At 37.2% G+C, this 13,868-nt stretch overlaps 1 protein-coding gene across 1 annotated transcript in view; it reads left to right on the top strand.

Annotated features, from left to right (window-relative positions):
• Positions 1-1,025: 1,025 nt before the first annotated feature.
• RAB2A (RAB2A, member RAS oncogene family) overlaps positions 1,026-13,868 on the top strand; it is an 84,009-nt gene continuing 71,166 nt past the window's right edge. Inside the window, exon 1 of the mRNA XM_074278742.1 lies at positions 1,026-1,555. Coding sequence (XP_074134843.1) covers positions 1,510-1,555 — 46 coding nt within the window. The 5' untranslated portion in view covers positions 1,026-1,509. The remainder of the gene's footprint in view (positions 1,556-13,868) is intronic.

Consider the following 13,868-nt stretch of genomic DNA (forward strand, 5'->3'; position numbering starts at 1 on the left):
TTAAAAAAAAAAAAAGAAAAAAGTCAATTTTACAAATTGGGTCAATTTCACTAGTCAGTTTAAAAAAATGGGATTGGGTGGGAACTGTGTCAGGGGAAAGAAGACTATAAATAGGAGAGGTGGAATGAATAATACCTGGCAACTGACAAAATGTGGAAGGTAAGGGAACTTGCACAGTCAAGGATACTTCTAAGGTTAGGAATCTGGGTAGGTAACAGTGTGGATATCTCAAGAAAAACATGAAAATTGAAAAAGGGAAAAAGATTGGTAAAATAAAGAATTCCATTTCAGAGAATAGTAACAGTAGCATTTCTATGGCGTTTTAAGCTTTGCAAAGCTCTTTACATATCTTAATTTCTTACCGGTCTGTACCCCAGAATCTATTATTCTCCAGAAATCTCTTTTCCTGGTGGAAGATCTTCCTCGGCAGTCCCAGAACACACATACTGGAAACACCCTCTAGCTCTGTGGCCTTCCCTCAGACTGTCTAGCTCCTCCCAGAACCTGTCATTTAACAAAAGCACCCAGGACTTGTTTCTTTCTTCCCTGGCTGCTTCCCCGCTCTGTACCTCTTTATTCGGACCCGGGGTTAGGTACGTTCCTCCTTTAGCCTCGTTTTTAAATTGTCTGTTTTTGAATGTAAGCTCTCTGAGGGCAATGGCTGTTTTTCCTATGCTCGTACTTGAATGTTTCCGGAGTCGGCACTCTGCCCGGCATATGGTAATACATAGTAATATCACATAGTAAACGCTTGACGACTGACTAGCTGACTGAAAAGTGTCAAGTTGGAGAGATGCCTTCAGGGATCCGGACGAGGATGACCAGCCGGCAGTTAGTAATGGGGTGTTAGTGCTCAAGCGAGATTGAGATGGAATTTTTTTCCAGATTTTTTCCAAATTACCATTCTTTGCCTCCAGCGCTCACTTGAAAATGTCTGGGAAATATGTTTTCTGTTTCCCCCAGACACAGGGAGTGCCCTCCTCCCATCTCGGAGCGGGTCCCACCAGCGCCCGTCCGCTGTGCGCATGCGCGAAAGGCGCACCTCCAGCCCCCGCCCCCTCGGCCGCAGCTCTCCCCAGTCTAGGTTCGGCCGCACCCACGCCCGGGGCTTCCGAGCTCCGGCACTTCTTCCCTCCCACCTTCGCTCCCTCCCTCGCTCTCGCTCGGCTGTGGGCCCCGCCTGCCGTGACAGAGGGCGGGGGAACAGCTGAAGGAGGGCGCTCCTCCTCAGTTCCTCCGGCAGCCGGCTCCTCGACTGCTCTTCCGGGTCGAGGTCGGAGAGGGGGCTGGGCTGGGCAGGGAGGTTCGTCTTGCTTCTGCCGGCGTCGTGTCGGCGTTTCCCCTGTTCTCTAGGTCTGCGGGCTCCGCGCCGTCGCCACTGCCGGGCCCCTCTTTTTAGACGGACTCGCCGGCGTCTGGTACCGTGAGCAAGGCCGGGGTGAGGAGCGGCAGCTCGGGGGAGGAGGCGGAGGAGGAGCCGTGTGCCGGGGGCACGGAGCGGCCGCGGCCATGGCGTACGCCTATCTCTTCAAGTACATCATCATCGGCGACACAGGTGAGTCGCCCGGCGACGGGTGGGCAGGGAGCGGCTAGGGGGCGGGTGGGCCTTGGTCCCCGGAGACCCCGGCCGGGGGCCGAGCGCGATTGGCGGCGGTGTTTCCCTCCCCCGCCTCCTGCTTCTCCTCCGCCCTTTCCCCTCCTCCCGCCACGGCTCCATTTCCGCAGTGCTGGAGCCGGTGACGTGGGCACTGCGAGCGGCCGATGCGGCCTGGCCCGCCGGGCCTCACCCCGGCCCAGCCCAGCCTCGGTCCCCTCTTGCTCCGAACTGGGCTCCGGAGTGGGGGGAAAGCCGGAGCGGCCACGTGTGTCCTCCGGAGGCAGCTACTGCTGAGAATTGGGCTCGGCCTGGATCGCCCAGAGCCCGTAGCACCCGCCCCTCCCCCTTCTACTCCTCCGGCCTAGAGGCAGGTAGAGGATCCGAGACCTACGGGGTGGAGAGGGTCTGGAGCATGTTGACAACCTGAGTATTTTTCCCTAGAGAATCATTTTCTGTGACTTTGAGTGATTATGTCAAAGACCGCTTCTGTCGGGAAGATGTTGGGGCAGTCTCTCCAAAAAGGGAGTGGAATAATAAATAGCCTTTTACTCATCTTAAGGCCACAATGGTTTTGATCTTAGGAGCCTGGAAAAATCTTGAGTATCAAACTGGGTCCTGAAGATAGAGATTTCCCAATAACTGGCAAGTTACTGCAAGCAGTTGCTGCTACCAGTTGTAATTTTTTTTCTTACTTATTGTATGTCAGTCACATTAATGTATAACAAGAATATTGGGATTTGGAAAATAACCACCATGTCTTAAATACTGTAAGCCAGTCGTAAGTTTTTTTCAAACGTTTTTACATCTCAGTCACATTAACTTGTATTACTGGAATAGTAGGATTTGAGAAGCATATCTGAGCTATTTAAGCTAGTCCAGTTCTCATTCTGCAACTCAATAAAATTCTAATGGCTCCAGAATCAAAACAAATTCTGCCTGTGGTGTTCAGAGCCCATCATAACCTGGTGGACCTCCTTATTTTTCGGCATTGACAATTGCAAAACCTTTTGTTCCTTTTTCCCTTCCCCCCCACTCCTGTCCCCCAGATGGCAGGTTGACCAATACATGTTAAATATATTTAAAGTATAAGTTAAATACAATATATGTATACTTGCCCAGTTATAAAATCTCATCTTTTACAGAAAGACTTTCCCAGTCCTTTTTAATGCCTCTGTTAAATCCTCAATTCAGCCTATAAGTTTTTGTGCATAGTTTCTGTGCGTGCTGCCTTTCTTTCCCATTGGACTGAGCTCTTCTAGAGCAGAGATAAGTTTTTTGTTTGCTTTTCCTGTGTATCTCTATTATCTGATGCATATTTGTTTATTGATTTAAGTCCATAGGTATCCTTACTATGCTATCAGAAAAAAAAGTTCCCGTCCTTAAGGAACTTAGGTTTTCTTGACTGACCGAGGAGATAATTTATGGAAGAACAAACATCCTTTTGAAGTAGCTAGAAACTTAAAAGTGATCTTAAAATGTGTCCCAGGATTTGTTAGATTTATTGTATCTGAAATTGTGAAATCAGTTCACTTAATACTTTTTGATTTGTATTGCTTTGAATCTAATAATAAAACAGCCTTGTTCAGGTGTAAATTAAGGTGTCACAACTTCAGCTATTAATATGATTTTAGTGGTGACTGGTTGCTCAACTTTGGACATATTCTTGCAATTGTTCCTGATGGTTGCCCCGATAATATGGCAGTACTTTTTAATAAATTCACAAATCACCTTAATTGAATAATAAGAGGCACTAAAGCTAGTATAATTCTTGAAGTTTTTAAGTGGTGTGGGAAAGTAGTTGTTTTCAAGATAGTATTCTAGATAATTCAGTTTCCTGGGCTTTTAATTTGTCAACACAATTGCCTGAGCATGGGAGGGGCTTAGGCAGCCTACCAAAAGTAATTTATCCTACTAATAGACAGGGATGGGAGCTAGGAAGGAAAGAAGTTTTTGAAAATCACACTTTAGATAACCCCAAGTAGTAAAGAAAATAAAAGAATAAAAATAAAGTGAAATTACCATATATTACCTCTGGATAGAGGGATCTATCATTAGATATTGTGGGTTGATCTTATTGAAAGCAGCCCCCAAGCACCCTGTCTACTCCCACCAAAAGCTTTTCCTTTTTCTTAAGTAATTTAGCTGTTAAAATGATGTTTTTTCATAAAGAACAGGTCTGATTTTTGTCAACTCTTTATTAAAGACCAATGCTGTTACCTTTAGGACAAATTTAAACTCCATATGCCTTTTAAAGCCCTTCACCATCCTGGCCTTACATACCTTTTGACCATTGTGCATCATTCCCTTTCCTGCACCCTGAAATTTAGCCAGGATTCCGCAGTCTTATTTTGTTTGAGTCCTTCACATGGGCTGTGCTTCATGCCTGGAATGAACTCTCTTCTCTACCTTAACTTCTTAGAATGTCTTGGTTTTTTCAAACTTATGCTCAGTGTTAACCTTCTGCAGGAGAAGGTTTCTTGCTTCTTCTTTTCCCTACTATCACTTTGTGTGTATACCATAGAATGATGGTAGAAAGCAGATTCAGATTTTACCTCTTATACACTTTTTTAAAAAATATAATTTCTTTATGATCTTAAAGGCATTTAACCTGGATCCAGTTCCTTGGGTAACTCTTAAGTTGCAAAAATGTTAAGACTTTGATCAAGAGTTTTCTTATCTGTAAATTCCCTATACCAATGAAACCAAAAGGTCCAGCCCTGGTTCCTTACATGCTATCTTCTTTGAGAATATAAACTCCTAAAGGATAAATAGCATTTTATTTTAACCTTTCTGTTTTTCAGAGCCTAATGTTGTCTGCCATAGTAGACACTCAATACTATTGATTATTTGTGCCCATACTACTGCAGAGCAAGCAGTTAATGATTGTATTTTATATGCCAGGCATTGTCCTAATATTGAGATTCTCCCTTGAACTTGTTCTCCACTCCTATGTTTGCACCAGTCATGGATTTCATGAGAACAGATTTAGAGCCTGAAGGGTCCTTATGCATCTAATACAAATCTTTCTTTTTAAAGATGAGAAACAGGCCTCGAGTTAAGTGACTTGCCCAAAGTCACATATGGAGTAAGCACATATGTGTCAAGCACTCTTAAGTTGCCTAGAATACAAATACAAATAGAAAGAGCTCTTTCTTGCCCTCTGTAGAGACAGGTATAAGGCCCTGAGTAATTATTTAAAAAGTGAGGCATGGCTAACCTATGTTCCACTTAAATGGACATTCTGGAAGAATCATCCAATTAAGAATTGCTGCAGGATCAGAAGATACTTCTAACGTTAGGATTTCTAGGCTGAAGGGAGGTTTCTGGATGAAGAACCTTGATGGTAATAAAGGAAGCCCTGGGTAAAAAGGAATGCTTCCTCCACATATTGCTTTATCTTTAAACATTTGTGGATGTGTTTTTCTCCTTCTGTATGGTAAACTACTTAATAAAGGGATGTTTCATACCGCTTTGTACTCCATTCAGTGTGTAGTACAGTGCCGCTTACACAAAAGCTCAACAAATTATAGGAGCAGGAAATAAAGCTACGTATGTTAGAAATCTGAAAAGAAAAGATAGATCCAGAGTTTCAAAGAAGCTGAGCTTGCCATAATATACCATTTCTTTGATAGTACTGTTCAGAAGACAAGACATTGTAGAAAAGTCCCAGTTCTGCTTCTGACTTTAATGGTATTCACTTTTCTTACCCATGAAGTAGATTTCTTCTGCCCATGTTTTTAAAGAGTGAGTTTAATTTTTAAAATCTATAACTACTGTTCATAAGTATCATGTAATTATTTTATTGACCTTTTTTCAAAAGTTAAAATAATCTAAAAGTATCCTGAGTAATTTTTAATCAAGATAATTGATTAGCTATTGGAATTGATATTATCTCTCAAATAGTTGATCATTATGAAATATTCTCTAACTATATTAACAATGCAGCAAGTTTTGGCTATCATTATTACTCCTGAAAAACATCTTAGGAAAACTCAAGTGGATAGGGTTAAATCTCATTTGGACAAGTCACTTAAATTTTTAATGTGCCTCTGGCAAAGTAATTGGAGCTACCCAAGCAAGAATTCCTTTCACCAACTAAATAACTAACATGGATTTACAGTTGAAATTTTTAACCTGAAATTTAGGCTTTCAGGTTCAGAGAAATAGAAATAGAAAATTTTTTGGAAACATAGAATTGTCCTTCTTGACTAGAAGAGAAATATAATTTGTTTTTTTGAATACATTTTTATTGATGTCTTTAAAAACATCAGTTTTATGTATTGGTTTACCTGCCATCTGGGGGAGGAGTGGGAGAAGGAGAGGAAAAATTGGAACAAAAGGTTTTGCAATTGTCAGTGCTGAAAAATTACCCATGCATATATCTTGTAAATAAAAAGCTACAATAAAAAAAATACATATTAAAAAAATAAAATAAAAACATCAGTTTTTTTTCACTTCCCCCTTCCCTCGCACTGAAGGCCATCCCATAAAACAAATAGTATTTAAGACCAAAAAGTGTAAAATTAGTATTACTAATCAGTACATTGAAAAACTTTGAAAATATGGTCAGCAAATACACACACATGTGAATTTCCCACATTGAAAGGGGGTGAGATTAGTAGTATTTTCTTATTTTTCTTTTAAGCCACGTTCTTATAATTTTGCAGCATTCATTTGATTTTTATGGTGTGTGTTCTTCACATTGTTATAGTCTTTGTATCTTGTTTTCTTGAATGCTTACTGAATTCACTCTGTATCAGTTATGAATCTTTCCATATTTCTCTGGTCACCAGTCATGATTTCGTACATCATAATAATATTCCATTATATTAATATACCACAACTTGTTTTACCATTCCCCAGTTGGTAGGCATCTACTTTATTTCTTTACTATCAAAAAAGTTCTATGAATATTTTGTGCATGTTTGCAGACTTTCTTCAATGCCTCTTTGAGGTACAGTCTACCAATGGAATCTCATGTAAAAGGGCATTGGCATTTTAGTGAATTTGCATGATCCCAAATTACTTTCCAAAACAGTTGTGCTGATCCACCACAGCTTTACCAATAATGTGCTAATCTGCCTATTTTCCTACAACCCTTCCAACATTGATTATACCAGGGATTTTTGGTTTTTTGGTTGTTTTTGGTAATTTTTAGGGTTCAGTCTTTGCATTTCTCTTCTTGGTGATTTAGAATATTCTTTCACGTGTTTTTAATTTTGCAATTCTTTTGAGAATTGTTCATATACTTTCACTACTTATCTCTTGGGAATGGTGTTTTTTTCTTATATATCACAGTCTTAAGGAAATGGGGGGGGGACTCTGTTATATTCTTGACTTAATTGATTTTAAACTTTTTTTTTCTAGCATATTTGTTTCCTTAAGCAAAAACTGGAAGTAATACTTGCTGCCTAGTATTTTATGATTGTAGTACATTTTAACACCTTAGGAGAAAAGCTAGGTATTTCTCAGCTAGAATTATTCAGATGAAAAATGAAATTGTTTTTATATATATAATTTAAGTGTCTATATATCTGAAATGTACCATTCTCTGAATCTGGCAAAATTGCATTATAATGCTGCTTCTAAATATGTGTTAGAAAGTGGAAGCAGTATGTACAGTGGACAGCTCTTGAGAACTGGAATCAGAGTTTAGAGTTCAAAACCCAGCCCTGCCACTCTACTTCTCCTTTCAGCCCTTTAGAAGTCTAATCTCTAAAATCAGTGGTTTATTAGATGACTTCTAAGCTACCTTTTAGCTCTAAACTATGTTCTTTGATCTTATTGATATAGTATCTTTCACCCTAGGATGAAGATCACAACCTATTCATGCCTTTTCATCCTATATGACTTATCCATGTCCTCTAATAAATTATTCAGAGAGAATGCAACCAGCATCCTTGACAATTTTCCTTTAGCTTTTGATATTCTCTATATACTAGTAAAGCCAGGGGTTTATTCATCTATTGCCACTTTTCTCTTTTTTTCTCATATATTTCTTCTTTTTATGCCATATAATTCCTATGAAAGTTTTCATTTGTAACATGTTGTGGCCTACTTATGCCCACCTAGTTCATGCTTAACATTGACTCTTCAGAGACTCAGGTAGCCTATGCTTGAGATTCATACATCTTTAAAAGAATATTAGCTTTAAAGTGGGTCATTTTTCCAGGGAATAATCTAGGGTCATTAAAGTATTACATAGTTTTCCAAACACAGTTTGGCTTCCTCTTCCTTCTAGACAACTTTTGATAAAGGGATCATTAAGCATTTTTTCCTAGTTCTTACTATATGACAGGCACTGTGCTGTGTGCTAGAGGGAAAAAAAAAAGGTTGAAAACAGTCCTACCCTCATGTACACAGGTGTGTATATGTATATATGTATATGGTAGCTATTAAGTAGACATAAGATGTCTCTAGGAGGAAAAGTTCACTAGCAAGAAGATCAAGAGACTGGGGGGAAAACCTCTTATAGGAAGTGACCTTTGAGCTATCTTGAAAGAAGCCAGGAATTCTAATAAGAGGTATACCTTATATGGAAGAACATTCCAGAGATGGAGGTTGGGACAGTCAGCCAGTGCAAAGGTACAAAGATAGGAGATGAAAATCTTATGTGAACAGTAGCAAGACAAAAAAAGTCCAAATTGAAGAAATTAAATGGTAGAAGGTCCACTTCACTTATCCATCAAAGTATTATCTTGGGCTATTTATACTAAGAGACTCTATCTGACTAGTTCTCCAACTATGTGTGTGTGTGTTTCTCTTAAAACTAAGATTCTGTTTTTGTGAATCTGAGGTTTGTAAAATAAGTTAAAATAGTTTTGAAATGTATGACTACTCTGTACTGTACATAATCATCATGTTTTTATTGAGCTTCCTTCAGAAGTTAAAAAAGAAAAAATCTACTAGAGTGCCCTAAGTATTTAATTAAGATAGTTGATTAGATATTGGAATTGAACTATATGACAGTTTTATTATGAAACATTCTTGGACTGTATTAACAATGAAGCCCCTTTGATTTTGGCTATCATATTTCTCCTGAAAAATATTTTGGGAAAACTCAAGTGGTGAATAGACTTGGATAGCATTCCTTTGTGGTTTATAATGAATCTGCCATCCATATATTTATTTCAATTTTCAAAAATATATGTTCTGCTTCTTATGCTCATTTCATGATAATGAAATCTACAGATTTATTATCTGCTATGTGAAGTAATAAGGGATATCCCTAGCCATTTTCAGGGGATATTATAAATGACTGAATAATTTACTTTGTAAAATATGCAAAATTTGGCATCATAAAGCAGAGCTTTGAGTTATGTTTCCTTAAATACAGAGTGTCCCATAGGTGTTAATCTGTTAAGGCTACTAAATTTAAAATGACTTTGAGGATGTTTATTTAGAACCTTGAAAACAAAATCAGCTGCTAATTTCTGCTTTGTTATAACTTTTCATTAAAGGTATACCTTTGTTCTTTTGTTCTGGGATATGTAACTAAGTTCATATTACTTTTTAGTTTATATTACTTTATGTAATTCATGATTTAAAAAAAAAAATCAAACCAAACTTTTCAACCTTCACCATTACAAACTGGAGTTCTAATCTGGCTTCATGCCAAAATCTTACTGGCCTCACACGTGACATTCACTTTGATTGCTTTTCTTTCAGTCCTCTTGCTTAAAATTCACTGCCATTTCATTTTCAGTTTTTTCATTAAAAACAATTTTTGACTGATTATTGATGTGTCATTGAGTCATACATGTCCATTTGTCCAGTTTTAATTTTTAGTTATTTTCTTCAGTTAGGTTTTCTACCTTTTTATCCATTTGACCAATTCTACTTTCATTTTTAAGCTTCCTTTTCCAAGCTGTTAATTTCCCCCCCAAATCCTTGCATTTCTTTTTCCAGCTTTTCTATCTCTTACTTGAGGTTTTGTTTTTTACATTTAAAATTTCTTGCTATATTCATGAATTCACATACTCATTAATAGAAATATTACAAAGACTATCAACCTTGACATAGAAATCTGATCAACTCAGTGACAAACCACAAGTTCAAAGGACTTACAATGAAACATGCTGTTAAGACAGAGAAAGAGAAAGGGGGGGAGGGAGGGAAATGGAGAGAGCCTGTATGTTCAGAGTACAAATTAAAGCAATTTTTTTTCCTTTCTCTTCCTTTTTTTTTTTTTTTTTTTGAAATAGCTAATGTGGACATTTATTTTGCATGACTATGTATTTGGCTTTTAATTAATTAATTTTTGCGAGGATTTTATGCATAGGTGATTTTCCAGCATTGACAATTGCAAAACCTTTTGTTTCAATTTTTCCTCTCTTTCCCCCCACCCCTTCCCCCAGATAGCAGGTTGACCAATACATGTTAAATATGTTAAAGTATAAGTTAAATATAATATATGTATATATGTCCAAGCAGTTATTTTGCTGTACAAAAAGAATCGGACTTTGAAACAGTGTACAATTAGTCTGTGAAGGAAATCAAAAATGTAGGCAGACAATTATAGGGATTGGGAATTCTATATAGCAGGTCATAGTCAATTCCCAGAGTTCTTTCCCTGGGTGTAGCTGATTTAGTTCATTACTGCTCTACTGGAACTGATTTGGTTTATCTCAAGTCCATCAGGATTGATCATCATATAGTATTGTTGTTGAAGTACGCATCAGTTCATGTAAGTCTCTCCAGGCCCTTCTGAAATCATCCTGTTGGTCATTTCTTACAGAACAATAATATTCCATAATATTCATATACCATAATTTATTCAGCCATTCTTCAATTAAGGGGCATCCACTCAGTTTCCAGTTTCTGGCCACTACAAAGAGGGCTGCCACAAACATTCTTGCATATACAGGTCCCTTTCCCTTCTTTAAAATCTCTTTGATTTTACTTACTTGAGTTTTTAAAAATCCTTTTTGAACTCTTTTAAATGAATCCTTTGAGCTTGAAAGCAATTCATATTCTTTTTTGAGGCTTCACATCTAGGCATTTTGCCATTGGTGTCTTCTGGGTTTATGTTCTGATCTTTCCTGTTGACATAATAACTTTTTGTCAACAGGCTCTTTTTACATTTTTCCCTCATTTTTAAAAATTAAGCCCTGCTTTTAGGACTGAGGGGACATTGTCCCAAGTTTCTTTTGCAGGAGGACAGTGACCTCTCACTGAATTTCTGCACTGGGCTAGAGGTGCTGCTGGCTTTCCCCTACTCCTCTCTGTCCCAGAACTCAGTTTGCCTTCTGCTCTTGAGTTACAGGTCTTACAGCTGGCCTGCTGAGCCACTGGCTAGCTGAGGCAAGACCAAAGAAAGGGCCTTCACTGTTGGTCTATGCTGTGGCTAAGAGACATCCAGTAGATTCCCTAAACTCTGCCTATATTGGGTCATACTCAAGTTACTCAGACCTTTCCTTAAGTCCTTCTAAGATATCTTAAGCCAGAAAATCATTTCATTCTGATCTTTTTTTTTTGGGGGGGGGGGTTGTTTGTCATCCCAGAATCTGTTCAGGAACTTGATTTAACAGTGTTTCTGACGAAAACTGGGGAGAGCTCAGGCTACTGCCTGGCTTCTCTCAATCATTTTCATTGTAGGCAAAGTAGGCATTTAATTCCAGTTGGGTTTTTTTGTGTGATTTAATTAACAGCAAACATTTCAACACATGTAGAAAGAATAAATTTTTTAGAACATAAAAAATTAGACTTAGTCTAATTGCACAGGTTGATGGGAGAAGGTCAGGTCATACTTAATCCTGATCCTGTCCCATGAAAATATAAAATATGGTGCCCATACCAGCTGTTACTGTGATGTTTTACTGAACTGTTAGTTTTTCTCTTTAAATTTTTTTTTTTTTAACCAAGGGATAGTTTCTCACTAAGGATATATTTGGAAACGAACTAGCAGATCTAATAATTATCATCACTTTTAAATATAGAATCTCTGGCTTCAGAATGCACACTTCCCTTAGATCTGGTGTTTGCTTCCTTGTGTTTTAAATTTATTGCATATGTCCTACTATATGTTGTTTACAGGAAACACACCTGAAACAGGGTGAGACATTCAAACTAAAAGTAAAAGGGTGGAGCAGAATCTATTATGCTTCAGGCAAAATCAAAAAAGCAGGAGTAGCCATCCTCATCTCAGATCAAGCAAAAACAAAAATTGATCTAATTAAAAGAGATAAGGAAGGGCATTATATCCTGCTAAAGGGCAGCATCATTAATGAAGCAGTATCAATATTAAACATGTATGCACCAAGTGGTGCAGCATCTAAATTCTTAAAAGAGAAATTAAGAGAGCTGCAAGAGGAAATAGATAGCAAAACTATAATAGCGGGAGATCTCTACCTTGCACTCTCAGAATTAGATAAATCAAACCACAAAATAAATAAGAAAGAAGTCAAAGAGGTAAATAGAATACTAGAAAAGTTTGATATGATAGATCTTTGGCGAAAGCTAAATGGAGACAGAAAGGAATATACTTTCTTCTCAGCAGTTCATGGAACCTATACAAAAATTGATCATATACTAGGGCATAAAAACCTCAAAATCAAATGAAGTAAGGCAGAAATAGTAAATGCATCCTTTTCAGACCATAATGCAATCAAAATAACATTTAATAAAAAGCCAGGGGAAAATAGACCAAAAAATAATTGGAAACTAAATAATCTTATACTAAAGAATGATTGGGTAAAACAGCAAATCATAGACATAATTAATAACTTCACCCAAGAAAATGACAATAATGAAACATCATACCAAAATGTGTGGGATACAGCAAAAGCAGTAATAAGGGGAAGTTTTATGTCTCTACAGGCCTACTTGCATAAAATAAAGAAAGAGAGGGCCAACGAATTGGGCTTACAACTAAAATTGCTAGAAAAGGAACAAATTAAAAACCCCCAGACAAACACAAAACTTGAAATTCAAAAAATAAAAGGTGAGATTAATAAAATTGAAAGTAAAAAAACTATTGAATTAATTAATAAAACTAAGAGTTGGTTTTATGAAAAAACCAACAAAATAGACAAACCCTTAGTAAACCTGATTTAAAAAAGGAAAGAGAAAAAGCAAATTGATAGTCTTGAAAATGAAAAGGGTGAACTCACCACTAATGAAGAGGAAATTAGAAAAATAGTTAGGAGCTACTTTGCTCAACTTTATGCCGATAAATTCGATAACTTAAATGAAATGGAAGAATACCTTCAAAAATATAGCTTGCCCAGATTAACAGAGGAAGAAGTAAGTAGTCTAAATAGTCCCATCTCAGAAAAAGAAATAGACCAAGCTATTAACCAACTTCCTAAGAAAAAGTCCCCAGGTGAATTCTACCAAACATTTAAAGAACAACTAACTCCAATGCTATGTAAACTATTTGAAAAAATAGGGATTGAAGGAGTCCTACGAAATTCCTTCTATGACACAGACATGGTACTGATACCTAAACCAGGTAGATCGAAAACTGAGAAAGAAAACTATAGACCAATTTCCTTAATGAATATTGATGCTAAAATCTTAAATAAGATATTAGCAAATAGACTTCAGAAAATCATCCCCAGGATAATACACTATGACCAAGTGGGATTTATACCAGGAATGCAGGGCTGGTTTAATATTAGGAAAACTATTAATATAATTGACCATATTAATAATCAAATTAATAAAAACCATATGATCATCTCAATAGATGAAGAAAAGGCATTTGATAAAATCCAACATCCATTCCTACTAAAAACGCTTGAGAGTATAGGAATAAATGGACTATTCCTTAAAATAATAAGGAGCATATATTTAAAACCTTCAGTAAACATCATATGTAATGGTGATAAACTAGAACCTTTCCTTGTAAGATCAGGAGTGAAACAAGGTTGCCCACTATCACCATTACTATTCAATATAGTACTAGAAACTCTAGCCTTGGCAATAAGAGCCGAGAAAGAGATCCAAGGAATTAGAGTAGGAAATGAAGAAATCAAATTGTCACTTTTCGCAAATGACATGATGGTATACTTAGAGAACCCCAAAGACTCTGCTAAAAAGCTATTAGAAATAATTCAGAATTTTAGCAAAGTCGCAGGATACAAAATAAACCCACATAAATCCTCGGGATTTTTATACATTACCAACACAATCCAACAGCAAGAGATACAAAGAGAAATTCCATTCAAAATAACAGTCGATAGTATAAAATATTTGGGAATATATCTACCAAAGGAGAGTCAGGAATTATATGAGCAAAATTACAAAACACTTGCCACAAAAATAAAGT

The sequence above is a fragment of the Sminthopsis crassicaudata genome, chromosome 1 (assembly GCF_048593235.1).
Source record: "Sminthopsis crassicaudata isolate SCR6 chromosome 1, ASM4859323v1, whole genome shotgun sequence".
Classification (NCBI taxonomy): domain Eukaryota; kingdom Metazoa; phylum Chordata; class Mammalia; order Dasyuromorphia; family Dasyuridae; genus Sminthopsis; species Sminthopsis crassicaudata.